Below are 21,973 nucleotides of genomic sequence, written 5' to 3' on the forward strand. Positions count from 1 at the left end.
TATTTAGTGAGTGTGTATGTGATGTGAGCATAAGTAAAAAGTGGTCTTTACAAATTCTTGGTAAAGTTTTTCATGTTTGTGTGTAGTAACATGGCTTTTTCTCTTTTGCAGATGTGAAAAACAGTAGCTATAGCAAATGCTGCATTTTCAGACAATGGACGCAGCAGTCCAGAGCTGCGTTCTCTGTGGCAGTTCAAGAGAAAGTGGAAGAACCACAGGTCCATACAAAACAAAGGTGGGCAGACTTCCTAGAATCTGTGTTTTTGAAATGCTTGTATGGTATGGGTTTGTTTTGTGTTATTTATCCAAAATGGTGAAGTTTGTGGGGACTCTCTGACATCTGTAGTAGTAGCAGTTTTATAATTTCCACAAAGAGTAAGTCTTTGCTTTTATGACATGAAATAGAAATGTTAGATATTTTTGTCTTCGGACTTGGGGCTTTGATTCATTTTAGTCATTGATCTAGTTCTTTTCAGAATTTGCTTTGGATGACTTGGTAGGACCCATGCATAGGGCCTCTTTTCAAATTAAATTTACACTTCTGGTTGTAAGGAGATATATTTCATTGCTAGTTTATACACATCAAACTCCAATTTAGCATCCCTTTTAATGCATAGGTCCTGAAGGGTGTCCCTCGTCATCATGCTGAGTATCTTCCATATAAATCTTCAACCCATTCTAGACAGACTTCCTGCATCTTTCTGAACTGCTTTCTCCTTGTGAGATATAGTGAATGGTATGCTAAGAAATGTCCATATTGTCATAAACAAGAACTTAAATATGTACATACCAAATGAAAATGCATACAAAAACAATTTACCCTCCTCCACAGTGTGTGTGTGTGTGTGTGTGTGTGTGTGTGTGTGTGTGTGTGTGTGTTTCTCTATGTGTGTAGATATATGCATGATGAATACATATGCACGCGACCACCTTTGACCCATTTAAAGCTGTAACACAAAGCTACCAAAGTTCTGAAGATGAGGTACAACTTGATTTTTTTGTTAAATTGTATCTGCCAAAGTCAGCCCTACTTTTTGCTTAAAGGAATTCTTGGTGTTAATTGCTTCTAGTGCTGTAATATAAAATATGTTTTGTGCTTGACGTTAAAGCCAAGACCAAAACACTGCAAAGCTTCAATAATTCCTCCTTTAGTTCTGAACCAAAATTAATTTCCATTATCCAAGAAATTATCTATAATAATCATAATTGATCTAATTTAACCTCAATGCTCTATAAAAACGGTTAATCCAAAAGAAAACTTCTGGAACTTTAGTAAAGGTCATCAGATTAACCTTTCCTCTGAAAACAAAATTAATGTATTGTATTCTATTAAATTAATTTCCGATCTACAAGCTTGGAAGATTTTTTTTCATGGAAATTCTTACACAGGGTGTTTTACACCCCCAATAGGATAGCTAAAATGGACTCTTCTAAACAATTGTTTTGTTGGAGATGTTCTTAGAATTGTAATGCTGATTGGATTCATATATATTTTGAGTGCATCAATTTTAAAAAAGTTCTGGGAGGAGATTGGAAATTTCTTTCAAGCTATTTTTTCAGATTCCTTCATACTAACTAAAGCCATGATTTTTCTGAATGTAACTGAAACAAATGTTATGTGCAAAAAGAATTTGTATCTACTATTAACTATACTAACAATTGCTAGAAAATGTATTACAAGAAAATGGAAAACTTCGTCTGAACCCAACTTTCAAGAATTTATGACTCTACTAGAAGAAACCATACATATGGAAACAAAGAAACAAGAATCTTTCCTAATAAATGGATCAGCAATCCTTGTTAGAAAGTTCTTTCTCTCATTGAGACTTTAAAGATCTCCATATCTTCATAGTACTTGGAGAAATTACACTGATTTTTTGTTGTGTAACTACCTCTCTCTCTGTTGTTTTCATTTTCCATATAGGCCATATGTAAATATTGTATATAGTTTGTCTTTGTTTCATTTGTATTCTAGTAGAAATTATGTTTTGTCTTTTTGAAAATCAATAAAATATTTGAAAAAAAACAAAAACATTAACTGAAAAAAAAACACTGCAAAGCATTCAGTGCTGTATGAGGAAATGTTTAAGAAACTGTTTTCCTATAAGATTTGGAGATGAAGCATTTTTGTACGGTTTTCTACCACAAGTTTTTAACTTTTGTTCATCGGTACACTGTGTGAAGGTGTCCATGTGACACCATGTCTGTGGATGCATCATGTTTTGTCGTAAAAGCTCTTTGCAATATAAGTGCTAAGATATGAGCAGACATTGCACTTTTGTATATTTTTATGAAGTATAGTGAAACTTCCTCAAATGTATGGTGGCGCTCTCTTCTTTTTTCAGACTCCAAATGTTTTAACTTTAGATCTTTCCTGTTGTCTGGAAAGCACTTGGAGGTTTTGGAAACCAGCTTTTTATACTGTTCTCTGAATTTGTTACAAACTGCTAAGATCTTTATGAATGGTTTCTTTTTTCACTTTAACCAGAAGGTCACATAATAGTATTTTAATACATTGTTTAATGAAATCTGGATCCTGTAGTGGTCAACTTGTATCCACTTCAGTCAGGCTTACTGTACTTATGGTTTCAGTGGTAGCTTTAAGAGTATATGGGAAAACATTTTACAATGCTACAGTTAAAGCCTAAGTTAAAATATGCAGACAATGTTTTGATTAGGTAAAAAAGCAAATCCTAAACCTTTACTTTGGTTACACTCCAAGTTAAACATGTTCATTAGAATAGCTTTGTCAGGTAAAGTAATTTATTATCCGAGCACTTTGTGTAACCTACTTCATTGGGTAGAAAAAAAAATTGTAGATGTGTTTTTATGTTTAGGTGAATTCTCTTTTGTATATACATAGGTTCATAGGTAGGTACTAGGCTGTTGGCCCTAGGGCCTATATAAGCCTAGCCAAACGGTACCCTGGCGTTTGCCACCCAAGAAAATTATTTTCCTGTGCCCCTGTCAAGCAGAGCCACAGAAGTGATGGGGTGAATTTCCTATCTCCCATCCAATCCTCAAGATTTTTCTTGAAGAGTGCTAATGAGGCGCTTTGTTTGATATAGATAGGTAGTTTGTTCCAGTGTATGGGAAGTCTCTGGGACATGAATCTATCCCTCCAGCGTGTTCTGTTTATTGTGGTGACAAGGTTTAGGTCCCTAGAGCGTGTAGCTCGGAGGGATTGGGATTTCTTTATGTGGAGCATGTCCAACAGCTCTGAGTTTGACACAGCTCTGTATGTTGGGCATAGATTGCCTCTGAGTAGGCAATATGTGACAGAGTAAAGCTGGAGTTTTTTTGAGACTGTCTGCGTAGGGCATCAGTTTGAGGCCGATAATCCTCTTTGTGAGGTATTTCTGTGGCCTTTCCAGTTGTAGATGTCTTGTGAGGTACATACCAAAAGGGGCGTTGTGTCTGAGTGATGAGTAGAGGGGAACAATGACCTCTCTCTTTTCCTGGATGAGAAACCTTTTGTAATGAAGTGTGCCATATAGAAGGATTTCCTGACTACTGTGGCGATGTGATTATCAAAGGAGAGACTACTGTCCACCTGTATCCCAAGGTCTCTTATCACACTTTCGGTGTTAAGTAGACTACTGCCTATGTGGTAGTTAATGGGTACAGAGTTTTTACCAAAAGGGATGACTATGCATTTTTTGGCATTGAGCTTGAGGCCATGGCTTTGACACCAGACATCTGTCTCAGTGAGGCCCTTTTGTAGGATGTCCACATTGTTAGGAGTTTTGATTATGGCTCCTAGTTTGCAGTCATCTGCAAACTTTGTTAGCCAAAGACCTTCTGTGTTAGCCTGTACTTCAGAGAAGTAGATACCAAACAGGAGAGGACCTAGGACTAAACCCTGTGGTACTCCACTTGTCACTGGTCTGAAGTTGGATTTAGAGTCTTCTACTTTCACAGTGTGGGTTTTGTCAGTGAGCCAGTTGGCAACCCATCTTGTGACATAGGGATTTGAACCTAGTTTAGTGAGTTTGTCTATAATTCCAGAGTGGGGGATGGTGTTGAAAGCCTTGGCGAGATCTAGATTGGCTGTGTGTACCACCTTACCCTCATCTACGACCACTTCAAAGAAGTCTATCAGGTTTTGGAGACATGGTCTGCCTTTTACAAACCCGAACTGTGTAGGGTCCAGAGTTTGGAGATTACCAATGTCATTGTTATAAGTTCCATGATGGTATGCTCCATAGCCTTGCAGACCAGGCTCGTCAGGCTAATGGGACTGCAGTTCCCAGGGTCCATGGTGGCTCCCTCTTTGTGGAGTGGGATAACCATTGCTGTGCGCCATTCAGTGGGCACAAAGACTGAGATGAGGCTATGATTGAACATGGTACTTAGGTGGGGTGCCAGTTAGTTCTGTAGTTTATGTAGAATGCAGCCTGGCATGTTGTCAGATCCCATGGATGCTGTGTTCTTGGCTTTGGAGAGTTTTTTTACCTGTGCAGCCGTGATAACAGGTACTTTGCATTCTTCTGGTATAGAGATGGGCCCTCTAGGGGGTGAGGGGGGTAAAGTTAGCACTGAACCCATCTGCCAGGATGTTGGCAATATCAGTTGGTTCTGTATATTTAGTGCCGTTATGCTGTAACTCTGAGGAGATCTAGTGTTGCCAGTGAGATTCTTGACATAGCTATAGAATGCTTTGTGGTTATCTTTAGAATCAGTGGCAATTTTGTTTTCGTAACCAGCTTTAGAGGATTTTATGAGGGATCTCCGCATCTTGCTGAAGCTGACCACGGAATTCCTCCAATCATGGGATTTTTTTTTTTTTTTTTTTTTTTTTTTTTTTTTTTTGCAACAGTTTCTTTCTTTTGTTGTAGAGTTTGTTATAGCAGGGGACCATCAGACTGGCTTCCTTTTTTTGGAGGATAGCATCTTGGTTCTGTTGGGGATTGCACGATCCTTGCACTCTTGTAAGTGCTTATAAAGTGCAGTTGTATAGGATTCAGCAGTCCTGTCTCTATTGTCCGTCAGCATGGGTGCCATGAAGTTTTCCACTTCTGTCTTGAGCGTGAAGCTGGCTTTGGAGAATTTTTTTACGGTGGTTTCCCTAATGGGGAGTGGGATGTGGATGTCTAGGGTGACTTGCTTGTGGTCGGATCTGATCAATGAGGAACTGACCTCCTGGTGTGGAACACCGGTTGCCCATGTTGGTAATGACCAGGTCTAGGATATTGCTGCCCCTGGTAGGGGTGATAAATTGATCCAAGGCATTGGAATTTATGAATTCCAGAAAACGTTGAGCACAAGAGTTGGTACATTAGTAGTTTTACCAGTTAATGGTGGGGTAGGTGAAATCGCCCATTATTAGGGTGTTAGGTTGTACCCTATTTTCCAGTGTATCAAGAAATGAGGAGTGGGAATCCTGGGGCATGGTGGGGGATCTGTAGCATGCTACAATTTGCATTGCGGTCTTGCCCAGAGTTAGTTTCACTTGGATAATCTCAGATGCATTATGCTGAGCAACTAGCTTGGAGGTGTGGATATCCTTAATGAATATGGACTCTCCTCCGCCTTTAGTGCTTCGGTCCAGGTTAGGTGGCCGAAAGGTGTGGTATGAATTATAGCCTGGTAATGCAGAGGTGCTCTCTGGAGCCTTGAACCAGGTCTCTGTCACTGCACAGATGTCTATGTTCTCCATTTTAAGGAGTACCTCGAGTGAGTGCATTTTGAGGTTTTGACTTCTAGCATTAAGTAGCATTATCCTCAGATTCTGTGTGCTTGTACCTGTTACGGTGGTGAATTTGTCATTTTGAATCTTGCCTAAAAATGGCACTATAGGGGTGGCAAGAGCCTTAGCCAGTGTCCAGAATCCCAAGGGTGACAGGTGCAGGCCATCTCTGGCAATTGTTATGGTCAATCATTTTGTCCTTGTACTGTGGTATCATTCTGGGTGATGGCAGGATGTGAATCAGGGCTAAGGTCATACCTGCCTGGGCTACAAGATCAGAAAGCTCCTCCATGTCTCTTCATGTAGTCCAGGGAGGTATGTCTCAGGTCATTCACACCAACATGGACAATGACAGAGTCATATTTGTACTTGCTGTGGAGTGACCTGAGTGCATGCGTTATGTGGCGGATCCTGGCACCTGACAGGCAGCTGACAGTTACTTTCTCCTTGTTTAGCCTGGTGAGTGGGACATCAGTGTGCCTGACTATAGAGTCCCCTATGACTAGAGTGTTGGTTACGTTGTTATGCCTTATGGGCTGTGGTTGAGTGGCACACTGAGTTTGAGGGCTGTGTGTAATTTGGATTGTGTTGGGGGGTGGAGGTTGCTTGCGTTTCTGCTTGGAGGTCCCTGTTGCTTGGGTAGATTTTTTGAGAGCCTCTGCGAATGTAGGTCTGTGTTTTGTGTTTCTATGTGTGTGTTTTGGTGGTGTAGGTTTTGAGGGACTATTTGAGTGCCGTGTGGTGCAAGTGTTTACCTTCTCCTCTTGACTGTCTAGTCCTGTCTTGGGTGAAGAGAGCTTTGCTTCCAGTTTGGTTATATAAGTGCATCTCTCACAGGTTGTAGTGTTGGGCGGTAGGAGGAGCGGGTGTTGTGTGTACATGAGGCAATTGCTGCATTGCCCCAAGATGCCCAGATTAATCAGGTAGACAGGAGAAAACACCGGGAGCTGACCCTTAGACATGCCTGGATAGGTGCTTATTTATTAAGTACTAAAAACTGTTTTCCTCTAGACAAGTGAGGAAAGTTGAGTGCTGTAGTAATTTGTAGCTTATTAGTGCTTACAATGAGTTCTGAACAAGTGCTGAGCTCAAAGAAACAGATTCCAGTGCTGAGCTGAGCTCAAAGAAACATATTTCAGTGCTGAAACTAGAAAACTGGCTAGTTCTAAGAAACAAAATTAAGCTAGAAGGCTTCCCTCCAACACAGAAAGGCTTGGGGGCTCAGAAGCTTACAAACAGTCCAGGATACAGCAAATCTGTATCTGGACTAGACAACTTATAGGAAAGGCAGGAAACAAGCTTAGAATATATATATATATATATATATATATATATATATATATATATATATATATATATATATATATATATATTATATATATATATATATATATATATATATATATATATATATATATATTTTTTCTGGAATAGGTAGAATGAGGTAATGACACTAAACTGGGAGGAGTGTCCCAGATCAAATTTACACTAGGGGTGGGCAACTGCAAAGCCACCATGTATAAAAACACGATAAGAGGGAGGGAGGGTGAACAAACAAACCCAACCAGATGCTTAACAATTGTAGAAAATTCTACTTAATACCTCACACACAGTGAGTAAAATAAAAGTGCTATAAATAACTCAAAAATAAGCAAAAAACGTGATACTTAATGTTATATATCACAGATTAGTTAGCTCAGAGCTCTTCCTCCGACTTCCTCAGATTAGCTCGGTGTGAAGTGGCAGAAACAGTCACAAGTTATCTTCTTAAGTAACAAAAGTTGAAACCTGAAACAACTTTAAAAAATGCTTGGAAGAACATATTTGGGCCCTGCAGTTTTAACTTCTGAGAAATGCATTGTTTGATACAATGTATGTAACTGTTTAATTGCAGTTTAGGCCTGTTATAGTTGCATCTTTCAGAATTTAAAAGTTCAAGAGGTTGAAAGACCATGTAGGTTTTTGTGTTCTGAGATGTTCAATTTCTTGCTATGGTACCACAAGTGGAGAGAAACTGTAGCTTTGTTACACATCATTTTGATTTTTAATAGACATCCATTCTTTGTGCTTGAAGAAAGTATAAATGTAGAAAGTCCTTAAGGGTAATTAATAACTGTTGGTGTCCTGTTTTACACATAATGCACAACTAAATGTCCATATACACGTGCGAGAACAAACATTGCTTGCTAACAAGTGGACATCATTTCTAATTTTTTTCAGCAGTTTGATCCTTTCAAGTCTGGAGAATGTTCTTGTGTGCTGCAATGGCAGTATTGTATGTTGTGTTCAGCTCAGGCTTTATTAGCTTTTTTTAAGACTGATTAAGTACTTTTGTCCTCCTTACTAACAAAGTGGTAAATGTATTGGAGAAGTTAATGCACTAAGACTTATGAACTTATTGTGTAGCGTTGCAGCTAAGTGCACATAGTATCCGAGTTTCAGTTAATTGCAGATTCCTTTGTGGACCAATTCTGCTACAGTTTCAAAAACTTAGGGGTGTAAGTACTTCATTTTGCTCACAGCTTCCCAGGCTTCTGTGTAGTCAGAGTAGAACAGATGAGTAGATGGTGAAGCTACAAAAGAAATGGAATAATTTCGAAGTAGAAGCTGCCTTTTTGTAGTATTCCAGCATTTTGCATAGTTTTCTCTAAATGCTAGTGTACTTAGAAGCAACAGTAAGGCAGTTATTTATGGTTTCCTTCTGTCATGGTAAGAAAGCAGACAAATGTCCTAGCAGGTACAACTTGCTAAGAACACAAGTCCATTTCAAATGGAGTGAATAAAGTAATATTGGGTCACTTGTATTCTTCCATGTGTTTGCAACCACCACACTATGCTAAAACTGCACCTCTCAGCTTGAAACTATTGTTTTTTGGGCTGAGTAGATATATTTTTGCCCAAAACAGACTGCTTTGTGGTGAGTTGAGCAAGACCACTATATTATTACTTTATCTTTGAATGGTTGTAGCCCATTTAGTGTGGCTAAGATTTTTTGCCATCAGCTGGCCTTTTCTTTTAATTTCTTCAGCCCATGTGGCAGGCTGCTGTTATCGCATTACTTCCCTTAGGTTTTGGTATGGACACTATTGTAGTGCTGCATTCCTCATTTTGTGATCCATCTGTTAAATCTACTTAAGAAATTTCCTTGCTGCTTCTTCTATGGCCTTTTCTTGGGGCCTTTTTTCCATTGATTTTGTGATTCCACCAGGGTGGCTTGTTTAAGTTAAGTTTTGTACCTCTTCCTGGTGGGTACAGTTGCCTCTGTTCAGCTATTAACATGCTTGTACAGGGTTTCTGTGAACAGTTCTGCATAGCCAGCAGTGTTCTCAGGGTTTATGGGGGCTTGAAATTTTGCCAGGTTCTCATTTTTCAGCAGGAGGTTAGCCTTAGAATAGTTCCTGAATATTCCAGGTTTACCTGGGAGTCCAGGTTTTATTTTTACTTCAAAGGAGATTGTTTTGTTGGCTGAACTTACCAGGGAAGGGATTACAGTAGGGGGTGTGCAGCAGTCTCCCATATTAATGAGGACCAGATCCAGTATGGTTGCACCCCTGGTTGGTGTATTGACTATCTGGTCCAGGGAGTTTGTTTACAAAGTCCAGGAAACTCTCTGCATGTACGTTTGGTGTCCTATAGGATTCCCAATTAATAGTGGGGTAGTTAAAGTCATCCATGAATATGGTATTGGTTGAATGGTTAGTGTTTCTAATAAGTTTAAATGCATGGTATGGGGTTCCTGAGTCATAGAGGGGGACCTATAGATTGCAAGTAATTGGTATTGGATTTTACCTATGGTGATTTGAACATGGAGCAGCTCAAGTACATTGTCCTGTTTGACACCCTTGAAGTATATTTATTTCTGATGTAAATAGAGACACCTCCACCTTTAGTCTCTGCCTATGAAGTAGCTAGCCTAAGTGTGTGGAAGGCATTATAACCTCGCACTGTTGGTGTGCTCTCCGTGGCTTTAAACCATGTCTCTGTGACGGCACAAACATCAGTTTTCTCGAATGCAAAAACTTCTAGGGTGTGGAGTTTTTTTGTTTAGACTCCTTCCATTGAGCAGTGTTACCTTTTAGATTTTCTTGGTTTTGATTTGCTATGTCGGAAATACTTTCAGTTTGGCATTGCCTAAAAAAGGCACTATGGAGGAAGACAAAGTTTTAGCTAATATTCGAAAGGTGCAGACTATCCCTGGCAAAACAGCATAGCTGATCATCTCTTGCCATGCTGACAAATATTGCACCCCCTTAGAATAACACCAGAAACTAAGCCAGTTATTAAAGGCAATCATCTTTTGTTTGTATTATGGTGTCATCCTTGGAGAAGGTAAAATGCTGCTCAATGCTTGTCTCATACCAGCCTGAGACACTTATTCCAAGAGCTCCGTGATGTCTCTTGATATAGTCTAGGGAGGTACGTCTCAGGTCATTTACTCCCCCATGGATTATGACTGAATCATAGTGGTAATTGTGGTCTAGTGACCTGAGTGCATGCGTAATGTGGCGGATCGTAGCCCCTGATAAGCAACTGACCGTAACTTTTTCCTTACTCGGCCTGGTGAGAGGGACATCATTGTGTCTCACAATGAGGTCTCCAATGACTAGAATGTTGGATTGTGTGGTGGCTTGCCTTGGGCTTAGAATTACATTCATGGAGCCTCTGCCTCTGTGTTGATGTGGGTGTTGTTTTGAAAGCGTGCATTTGGGGCTGCTGAGGGTATTTGTTACATGTACTATGTCTTGGAGGTCTTTGTGGTTTAGGAAAGTTATATGCAAGTGCCTCCGCATATGTGGATCGATTATAATCTGCTTTGAATTGTGTGTGATGGCTGCAGCGTATGTACTGCTAACAACCTTTTTGACATTAGGAGGACTTTTATGTGAGAGCTTTGCCTCTAGTGACATTGATATGGTATGTGAGAGATATATTTACACAGTTTGTTTGAGAATTAACTGGTCGTCAGTAAACATGAAGTGATTTCTACATTGACTCAGGATACCCATATCCACCAAGCCAGTAACGGAGACAGTAGGAAGGTTCATATCTATGGCAACAGACCCTTTTTTATGGATTAGACAGTTCGAGTGAGAATATCAGTCATTGTCAGGAGCATCCGGTTTGCAACTATGTGGACAGTGCTTGTCACTGCAAACTAGTTGTCCTGTGTGCAACTAGGTATTGGAGAAATTTCAGTTGTGCTTTTACAGGAAAAATGTCACTCAAGATGTCTTGAGTCTGTACAGAGCACTGCCAAACACTTGGGGAAACTAATACACAGACCTTGAAAATTTATGGAGGAAGTATTTAGGCAGATATTCTGAAGTTAGAAACAAATCAAACAGTACTTACCGAAAACAAAGAACTAGCTTGTCAAGAATGATGAAGAGGAGAGTCACATGAATAGCTACTGTCTGGCCACTATCAGTGCTGGTCTCACCACAGCTTCACTCTGTTGGGATACAGTGCTCCTTTGCTTCTTCTCTCAACAGAAGCAAAATATCAGCACCAATCACAAGAAGAGAAGCAGGCCACAGTCTGGTGATCCACAGTCCTGTCCCAGATGATGCAGGTTGTCTGTAGGCTTGTAGCCTTTGGTCTGGTTGCTATTCAGGGAATCTGCCAGAAAATCAGGAATGTTAAGCATAGACACTGACTCTAAATGGTCAGGAATCAATGCACTGTACTACTCTCACCAGGACTAAAATATAAGCACACATTCCAAGCTGTTGCCTATAAAGCAGTTCTTAGACTTTCTGGTGATCAGCAGTCTCCAGGAAGTAATGTCCCTGTACTCCTCTCGCCAAGAGGAAACAGAAGAACGCATTCCAAAATGACTACTGAGAGGCAGAATGTGGGCTCTCAAATAACTGGTGATCTTGCAATAGATGTTTAAAGGTAAGATGAAAAAAAATGGTTACCCTCAACACTGCAGTGTGCACTAAGCAGTTGGATATGAAAGTGGGTAAAGTTTTAGCTGTCTAAGTGGAGAGCCACTATTTTTAAAAGAGCAAGCTAGATTGAAAGGGGATGGGCACTTTTGTATTCTGGTACTATGGAATACAGTGGGATGGCCAATAAATTTAAATAGTTGAAGGGGAGTGATTTCACAAAATGATAATTTTGTGCTTACTTACACCAGGCAATGGAAGAAGAAAGGGAAGGAGATATATGGTTAAATTAATACAAGGGGCAGGCAACTAGAACTAGATAAACAGTGGTGTTTATGAACACAACAGTAACAGAGTGGGAGGGTGGAAAAAAATAAATTCTGTCTGACTCGCAGAGACAGAGCTTGGTCTCTTCAAGTTTTAATATGCAATTAAAAGTAGAATACAAGTAAAACACAGTGTAAAGAAAACAAATTATGGTGTATAAAATAGAAAAAGGCAATGAAGTAATACAAAATACAATAGATCAAAAACAAACTAACTTTTCCCTCAGAGCAGGCTGTGGCAGAGTCTGGGAGAGCTTTTCCAGTAAAGTAATAAATAGCTCCTTCATTTCTTGTGTCCCCAGCTGTACTCTTAAAACTCCTACTCCAGCTAAAAACTGACAACTTATTTGTAGAATATATTATATCCAATATTGATTCTGTTTGACCAATGTGTAAAAGAAAACCTTGTACCTACTCTGTGGAAGAATCCTACATGCTTCCACAGCATAAAGGTAGTAATTCTACTGATTACTCCTCCTACAGACCCATTGCCATTGTGTTCCCTCTGTCTAAGGTGGTAGTAGAATGTATTCAAACACAAATTCTGAAATTCATCACTGACAGCAACCTACTATCCCCCACACACAGGGTTGCCAGATGTCCCTGTTTGAGCGGGATCGTCCAGAGATCAGCAGCCCAATCCTGAGTCCTGCACTGCCGGTTAAAATCCCGGCAAAACAGCCTCCTCTTTGTGATTTTTGATTGGCTGTTATACAAGCATAAGGGGCCAATCATAAATCACAAAGTGGAGTCACTTCTCTTCAATGCAAAACAGTGGCTCTGCTATGCAGTTTTTCTCTTATTGGACTGTATGCCGGTATACGAGCCAATCAAAAATTGGAAAGTGGAGCTAATTCTGCTTAATGCAGAACTGCCTGCTGTTCCGTATTAAAGACTTTTTTTTGGTCCCTACTTGTCCCTTAAGAAATTTGGCAACCCTGACCACACAGCATATTTTCCACAGTCATAGTAATACCACAGCCATTAGTTTCATTACCAACATAAACCACAACAGAAATACTGGCAACCTGACATTTGCAGTGTTCCTTGACCTATCAAAAGCACTTGACAGTCTCCTGTACTAGGTCAATTCAAAAGTTGCTTTACTGGAACTGAATGTGTCATCACTCTCTTGGTTCATAAGCTACACGTCCAATAGATCACAGGCAGTAAAGTGGCAAAATGCTTTCTCCTTTCTCAGTAGGATTATCACAAGGATCCATTTCCAGCCCCCTACTCTTTTTAATATATTTATTAATGACCTACACATAGTCCGTACTCCTGCCATCATTGCACACTATGCATATGACTTCACATGCGTCTGCAGAGCTAGAAGTCTTGCGAGATTCGTGGGTTAACTTTTTTGCAGCTTATCTACATTTAAGCATGACTCTCCAACTCCCAACTCTAATTCCCAAAAATGTAATAAAATCTTACTTGCCTGCTTCCAAACATCTATCTAACCTGAAAACAAACCTCACTCTGACTTAAAATGGACCTAGTATCCAATACAAAATTGCTAGGAGTCACCACTGCTAAACAACTAAAATTGAATTACCATACAAAAGAAGTAGTTCAGAAAACTCATTAGTAGCTAGGCTCACTGTACACGATATTTCCTTATTTAACAACCTCCATGTGAAGATATGACGTGAAGACAACCATCCTGCTTCCTCCACTCCTCCTGTCTGCTCCACTACCTGTTAAATAAAGTTGCAAAATTTGTAACCAGCTTACATTATAAAACACACACCACAGCCTTGTTCTCAAACAAAAACATGGCTAGAACTACTCCATGACTTATCTTTTTTAGAGTAACTAATCACACACACACACACACACACACACACACTTCTAAAAACCTTACCAGTACCCAATCCTAAGCAAGTCTTCAACATTACTCCCAAAATAGACAGCTTAACACTGCTAACAAACTACTTTTCCACATACCAGCCAAATTATTAGATGGAGTTAAGTCTGTGTTTTCCTCCTGTGTATCTAGACTATGGAACTATTTGCCCCTACTACTCAGGCAAAATGACAATAACAAACTTTTCAAAATAAAACTATAGCTGTTATTACTGGACATATGGCTCTGTTCTTGTTCCACGCGAGGCTAACCCTGTACAGTCTTCACATTTTTGTACAATTGTCCTTCCTCTTTTCTCCTCGCTCACGTGGTTTATAAACCTGCAGACCTTCCTCCATTCCCTGTCTCTACTTTTAACTTGTACTCCATACTCTTAATACTTCCTGCTAATGTTATTCTACTCCTTTTCCCTCCTCACCAGCTCTACTTATGTTGTCTGTTCTTTCTCATGTTACCCTCCCAAATCCACTTACTCTTCATTCGTCTAGACTTGGACTATTCTTACCTACTGTCTACACATTCTGTCCAACTATTCCCTGAGAATGCCTTTTTGCTAGGCTTGTTATGTTCCTGTGCTGTATTACAGCTATTCCTATTTTGCTGTGAAGCTGCTATGTAACTGCATATGAATGTGAGTGATTTTTACAGTCAATCTACTGTGAATCTGCTTTCTAAATGCAGTTGTGGTAAATTATCAATGCAATTGTAAATCTGTAGGGTTATCCTTGCTAATATTTGTTTGTAAGCTTACTCTGTATTATGATATCCTATTAGGAAAATTATTGTAACCTTTTTTTTTTCTCTTTTGTGTACTTTGTTTTTCATATTGATATGTGGAGCTTTTATCCGTGGGCTTCCACTAAAAATGGGTTTGCTTTTGCTGATCCATTCAGAATGTCCCAGTAAACAAATGTCAGTACATATATACATGCATACATGTGAAGTACAAAGTTGATGACAATATGTATTTTAACAGTATGATGTAGCAAGTGATGAAATAATAGATGATATTAAGTAGTTGTGATCATTTCTTAGAAGTGAAACTTTTTTAAAACAAAATTGCGCCTGTGTTACAGTATCTTCTAGAAAAGGAAAAATTACTGATGGCATCTTGGCAGGCAACCATTTTATTGCACACATTGAGGGAAGCCTTCTGTTCAGGTCATGCCTAAGGGGGTTACTCCCCCTGTGGGTCATGTAATGTGAGTATGTATGTGGTTAATATAATTCATTTCATTAATAGAGTTACGCTTTATGTTGGCAAGAACACTTCCACTATAGCATTTATATTTATGCACTTGGTGTCCATTGACTTGCATTATGTTTGGGAAACAGCTGGAGTGTCTAAAGTGAAACTGTAAGAACATATTATAAATACAAAAATTAGAAAATGGAAAGTCCTGTTGCATCCTAATTTGCTGCTACATTTGGAACATATTAAATTAAATGGTAGTGATAAAATATTAAGAATTTGTTATTAGTTAAGGACTGTGTTTACATTCTTAAGATTTAGTATTCTAAAACCACTGGGTTTAAGTAGTAAATGTAATTCAGTATTAAAGGTAAATTTTTTGGGGGCATGATTACATAATTGAACTTTTAACGAGTAAGTGATTTTGGTGACTCTTCGTTATGTAAATTATTCAGTGTTTTTAAGTCTTTGAGCTTATTTGAAGATTTTGCGCTGAGACACCAAAGGGATAATAGTTTTTCAGGATATATTCACCTTTTTATATATTTTGTTCTGATTATACCCTGAACTCGAACTGTGATAGAGAAACCTTCATTGCTGCATGTGTTTACTTTGTTGCCCTTGTTCAGTTCTCGGTAAAGAGATGCCTTCTCTGTGGTACCTGCTTGTCCTCCTTTAGTCTGCATGGGTTTTCTGCAGTGCTTCAGCTCCCTGCCATAACCCGAAGCATAACTTTAAGTGAATTGTTTATCCTGAGGGGTGCCCCTAGGCTATATGAATTAAATTTTCTTGTATGTCCAATTTTCTGTTTTGTATCAGCAATTTCTACTATACGAGTTGGGTGTCCTATGACCCTGAATTGCGTAAAGCCGATAATTCCACAAGTGTTGACGCTTGTTACTGACTTAACTTAATGATTACATTTAAATAGCCAAAAACTATTGGCAGTTGGGTTTTGTCTTAATTACACAGGAGTTAATTCTTTTCTTTTCGCTGTTGTCAGTTTTCAGTGGTGTTTAGTGGAACTTTTATACTGCTTTTTTGAAGGTTTCTATTGTGGAAGACTGAGCTTGTCAAGGGGTTACATTTTTATATAGTTAAGTATAATTTCATAATTGCGTTAGGAGTTAGCATTCAACTTGCTGCAGGCAGCTTAGTCCTTTTGGTTTTTGCTTCCTTCAGTGGGCGGTCTTCCTCATCTGCCTTTATATGTTTTACTAAGTCTCCTGTACTTTCGGCTGTAAAGGATGTAAGGACTAGATGGTTCTTATGTTTGGCGAACAGAAGCATGTTGTGCCCGTCATTTAAGTTGTAAATATAGTCTCAGACATTTTATTTGTGTTCTAAAAGGTTTAGGCTGAGATTCAAGTGGCTGATGGGTCTCTTACAGATACACTGGCATGCAGGCTAGAGAGTAATGAAGGTTTCATAAAAGGAGAAACCAAGTATTGCAGATAAGTGTACAAGTTGTATTTATGTTAAATATATTGTGCTGGAGCTTCCAGAATGTTACATTTCAACATTGAAATTGTGCAGGAAATTGGATGCTGTAGGCAAGTGTAAGCTTGGATTGGCCTAGAAAAGTTTCCTTATCTGTACTAAATGAAGGAAAATGTATGTCTTGGACACTTAACTGTAGAAAGTTATTTAAGGAAGAAATTGGGAAAGAAGTAATGGGGGCAAGTTGCAGATGGCAGTTTAGCAGTTACTGATGTAACTTGAGTAAAAGCCGCAGTGATATTTCCTTGTCCTGTTGCGAGCATTGAAGCCTGTTCAGATATTTCAGGTATTCTGGATTGTAAAAGACTAATGCCTATCTAATTTCCTTTCGTTGACAGGAAACCAAAAACTGGAATTCTCATGCTGAATATGGGAGGACCTGAGACACTAGATGACGTTCACGATTTTCTGCTGAGACTATTCCTGGACAGAGACCTCATGCAGCTTCCATTACAAAAGTAAGGAGAACTTTGGAGCATTACAAAATAAACTTGTATAGCTCCATTTTTTCCACTGGCAGTGTTGTGTTCTTACACGTTCAAAATGGAAAGAATTCTTTAACTGAGAGACTGAATTTTTTATGTACTGGTAGAAATTCTCTTCTTTTCCCTTTGACATTCTCCCAGCAGGAAAATAATTCATTTTCAAGATGAATGAATTATGATCCTTTTGTTTTTATATATTTTTGCTAACTATATTTTTCTTTCTGCTGTCTCCCAAATATCATTTGCATGAAGTATCAGTTGCATTTTCTAACTTTCCCGTTACCTTTGTTTATTAAAATCCATTCCTTTTGCTGTTTTACTCTAATGGTATGTTGGCATTGCTACCTCTGAGGTACCTTAACCTGCCTGATGATTAAATATTTTCCCTACTGTCACATGTATAACTTTTAATGTATAGTGGAATTAAGAGTAAGTACAGCAGTGTTGCTTATAAAAGTCACTGCTTCACAAACTGATGCTTAATGAGAACTGTTGAAAAACTTAAAAAAAAATTTGCACAAATATTATCTTCAGCAAATTCCAGTAGTGCCCAGCAGGGTTTATTGCTTCATCGTTCACAGCTGTTCATTAGAAGTAAGAATGTTTGTTTACATAGCTCTGACAGAAACAATTGTACATCTGAAGCAAGCAAGTATGGAGCTCTGCTTGCATTTTATACTTAAGCAGTAATTCACGACTGACTGATTTACCCATGGTTGCTGTGGTTTGATGAGGAGGGTGAAGTCCGAGTGATTAAATAGACAGCCGTGGGAAAATCTTGATGTACCCCCCCCACACACACACACAAGTGGATTATTGTTATTAAACAATAATGTTATTTAAGAAAGATACTGCTTTACCTTTTTTAATAATGTGTTTTTATAACGGTGCTTTTGTCTGCTTCCATGTTGTCATCTTTGACATACTGACCATGTGTATGGGACTTACTTTCCTGCACTTGAACAGAGTACAGGGGTGTCCTTGATGTAGGATGTTATCTAGAATATGCTAATAGAAAGTCTGGCCTCTCAGTGGCACTTTAGCAGATGGCCTTTTTTATAATGGTTGGTTGGGCTTTCTAATCACCGTGCTTGTTTTTGAATACTAACGATTATTTGTTTATTATGTAATAAATATTTTCGTAGATATATATGGTTCCTATTCACAACGTCTACTTACAGGAACGTCTACTTGCATAACAGCTTTTATTGCCTTTGTCTGCTTTGGTTGGCCTCAAATGTCTTTCCAATTGTATGATTTGAGAACCTGTGTGTGTGTTCCTCCTATGTAAGATGCCCAACCTTGATCTTTGACAGCTATTGGTTGTCCATAGACAGTGTTTTTTGGTAGCCTATTTCTTGATGATTTGTATGTTGCAGGCATCTTGCCTGATTGTGCTTTGCGGAATTTTACCTGCAGATTGATTTTTTTTTTTTTTTTTATTGATTTCATTCATTTAATTTTATTTATTTGCTTTTATTCCAGCTTTACATTTTTGCATTTGAGACTTGCTCCACTGGAATTATTTGCGACTGTGTAGACAATATGGACTTGATAATGTTTAAAACTGTTTTACTTTGTAAGTCTTGGCTCTTGACTTAAACTTTTCAGTCATTCAGAGACAGCATCTAATTTATATTTATTTTGCAGCTAAAGTATACAGCTGTATTTGTTTGTTTTTAATGCTGTATAATTATTTTCCTTTTTCACTTACTGTCACCTTTTCTTTGTACATTCCTTCATCACATCAGTACTTCAATAAAACTTATCTGCTTCAATTTCTTCTCTCTCCTCCCAGCCATTCAATTGCTCATTAAAAGCATGTAGATAATGTATAGTTTTTGTTATAACTAATGGTGCAACCTTGTTTGCTAGAGATAAAAAGCTGTAACTGTAACATGAAACACAGTCCAATACTTGCCTGATTCCACAGTCCAATACTTGCCTGATTAGTATTGTTAAGGCTAACCGCTCCTGATTTCTTGTAGTGTGTCTCTGCCTTTATTTTTGTTTGCTATGTCCCTGAAGTGCTTACTCCCTAGACTTTTAACTCTGTGAATTAACAGCCTAAAAAGTGTAAATATTTAATGAGCATGTTTTGTTACAAATAATCCCACTAATGCAGTTTTATAATGCCTCATGGCTGCCATTTTCACATGTACCAGTGTTGGCCAGAATCCTTTTATCTGCAGCTTGACAAACGGACTGCCTAATATAGTTAAGAAAACACTGAAAATGTAGTAGATAATTACTGTCTTCATTTCTCAGTGCCTCTGTATCCACGTTTTTATTAACTGCACATCTTGAAGCATTATTGTTGCATCCCACCCTCAAATGCAAGTCTGTGTTCAGCACTGATAAAGACTTTTATCAGCTTAGTGGTGACAGTTTGTCAAATGTATATGGGTCATGCCCTGCCTCTAAAGTAATTTCCAAATGAAGCCTGTTCACAATATTAGGTTTCATATTTCAAAATTAGCTGCATAGTTTAACATTGACCATTATCTGTAGTCCTCATATTTTTCAGCTCTTTCACACTAAGGTTGAGTTTCCCCCTGCCTTCTCCCAGGATGGGCACACCCATTCTTTTCTGCCACTACAGTCAAACTTGTGATGTTGTACATGAACATAGGTTACCTGGGCTGTATAAAGTCCTCCATTTGCAGGACTTATCTGATATGTCACATTCTGAATGTTCAGAAACTGGATAAGATTTCATAGGGGTTACAGTTGGGTCTCTTTCGTGGAGTTAATTTATTTGTTTTTTTCCCCTAATATCTGCTGCAGAACTCTGTAAAAACTGCAGTAGTTTAGCTAAACCAGCATGGAAGAATGCAAACTGTAAGGTATTTTTCATTCACAGAAACTTGGAATCTGCCAACCATTAAGTAGTGGACCCACCCACTTTGTACAGCCATTTCTTACTTATCTGTCTTTGCAGATTTTTGTGACACTCCCTGTTCTATAACTGTTTTGCAATGCCCCTCTTTGTCTCTTTATTGCAGGCTAGGATTTGGTCGTCTTTTCATCTTCATTTCTGCGGACAGACTCTTCCTGCTTTCTGCAGTCTGAATGAGGGGAAAAAATCCACTAATCACTAGTTTTCTCTTTATAATTCTTCACCACCATGCCCAGGTTCTGTGTCTGACATTTGGTCCTTTGGTTTACATGTGAGACTCCTTTTGCATCGTGCTCCATAATGAGGAACATCTTTGTAGAGTATATATAAATAAGCTTTTACAAATGCGTGACAATAAATTAACAGCAATTGTCATCTGTGTTCGTTATTTTGTGATAATCACTTTATTTTTTGCATTAGGCACTAAATGTGTCAGAAAGTCATCAGGTTGGGGTCTCTGTCCCATTGTAAATCGTTCTCCTGGCTTTCAAAGCAAACTAGTAAGGATTCATTATTGTTTCTCTTGTAGGCTTTCTTTTATAAAAATATAGATGGCGTATTTGTACCCTTTTTTTGGGGGGGGGTATGAAGCAGTTCAAGGTGTAGTTGATCTGTGTGTAATTAGCTAGCAGTATAGTTGCAGTACTCTTCACTTCCTGCTAAAAATATTGGGAGTTTGTGTAGTCCTGCATCAGTAAGCTTGCATTCTACTTAGTGGGAAAACACTGCACCTTGAGGTGATCTGACATTTCGACCCTGTGGTTACACTGCTGCTTCCTGACCGTTGGCGCCATTTCTGTTATATTAGCAGTGTTTAAGATTTCGTGCCTAGCACTGAATCCCAACTCCCATGATGTTGCCAGTGCTGGTATTTCCAAGATACACATGCACATTTTGTAGATAGTTTTTGTTTCAGATGCTGCTGTAATCTGTAGAAGAACATAACCCTAGTCCAGTTCTCTAGCAGTGGCAAATTTCCTTAAAAGCAGAAGGATGTGGTTTCCCAGTAGTCACTCTTCCATGATTTGTATTGGCATAATTTAGTGTCTGATCTGCTTTCCTTTACTGGTATTCTGCTCTCTGTTATGCTGCATGCTGTCTCTATTACATTAATGTTAGTCTTTAATAAAATATCTATGCAAGTTGGTTTCAGTGTAATTTCCGTATCTGTTTCTCTGATTACTTGGTCATAGTCTATGAAGTTTCTTATCCCATGGTAGTGGTGCTGCGGTAGCGTTGTCACCTCACAACAAGACGTTGTCCCGTTCGATTCTCAGCTAGAGCGTCTTCTGTGTGGAGGCATATGTGAATGGGCGTGCCTTTGTTGAAGGTTGTGCGTCAGGGCTGGTAACTCGGCACGTAAAAATCCACTACCAAACATTAGTGGACCGGAGTTCCGCTGTGGCGACCCCTAACCGGGATAAGCCAAAAGACACAACAAGTCTATGAACAAGTTGTGTTTTTTGTAGTGGATATTGTTATTGGTTTTCTTCTCCATCAATATTTTTGTTGTGGGCATCATTGTTACTTAAGTTTAGACCTAAAATTTGTACTCCTAGCTTTCTGTATCTATTAGATGTTTTTGTAGGAGGGTGTTGCAGCTGCCTTCTGTTTCTTCAAAGCTAGACCTATTTTTAGCAGATTAAGTACTGCCAGCAGCAGGACCATCCATTTGCAGAACTATCTGATAGGTGCTGGCATGTGTTCTGCTGGACCACTGAAACAGTATATATGCAATGTTATTAGGAGGTGTAATTGGTATCTGGAGGTAAATTTGTATTCAGCTAGACAGGATTTTCAGACTCACATTTGTGAATAGTGAAATGTGGCACTGACAGCTTTGTTTGCAAGTGTTGCACTGGTTGCTGAGCAGAGGGCATAGAATGACACCGATATGTAGAAATGGCATTGGGTTTCTCAGTGAAGTGTTGGTAAAGAAGTGAGAGATCCAAGAGGTTGAAAAAAAGAGTGGTATAGACTGGTGCACTCACCATATGGGGCAGCAGTTTCGCTGATGGAGCTTAGTGATGGTTGAAGACGTTTGGATCAGCAGGAGAATGGAAGATTTTCATGGAGGAAGATGGGAGCTTGAGATGGATGCAAACATCCCAGTCAGTCAAG

At 38.9% G+C, this 21,973-nt stretch overlaps 1 protein-coding gene across 3 annotated transcripts in view; it reads left to right on the top strand.

Annotated features, from left to right (window-relative positions):
- The window catches only part of FECH (ferrochelatase), a 336,602-nt gene that overhangs the window by 10,742 nt on the left and 303,887 nt on the right, over window positions 1-21,973 (top strand). For all 3 annotated transcript variants that reach the window (XM_044074844.1, XM_044074827.1, XM_044074836.1), the window contains exons 2-3: window positions 112-235; window positions 16,807-16,926. In XM_044074844.1, the coding sequence (XP_043930779.1) occupies window positions 16,829-16,926 (98 nt within the window). In that variant the 5' untranslated portion in view covers window positions 112-235; window positions 16,807-16,828. The remainder of the gene's footprint in view (window positions 1-111; window positions 236-16,806; window positions 16,927-21,973) is intronic.

This window comes from Protopterus annectens, chromosome 1.part1, assembly GCF_019279795.1.
Source record: "Protopterus annectens isolate FY-2018-M chromosome 1.part1, PAN1.0, whole genome shotgun sequence".
In the NCBI taxonomy this organism is placed as follows: domain Eukaryota; kingdom Metazoa; phylum Chordata; order Ceratodontiformes; family Protopteridae; genus Protopterus; species Protopterus annectens.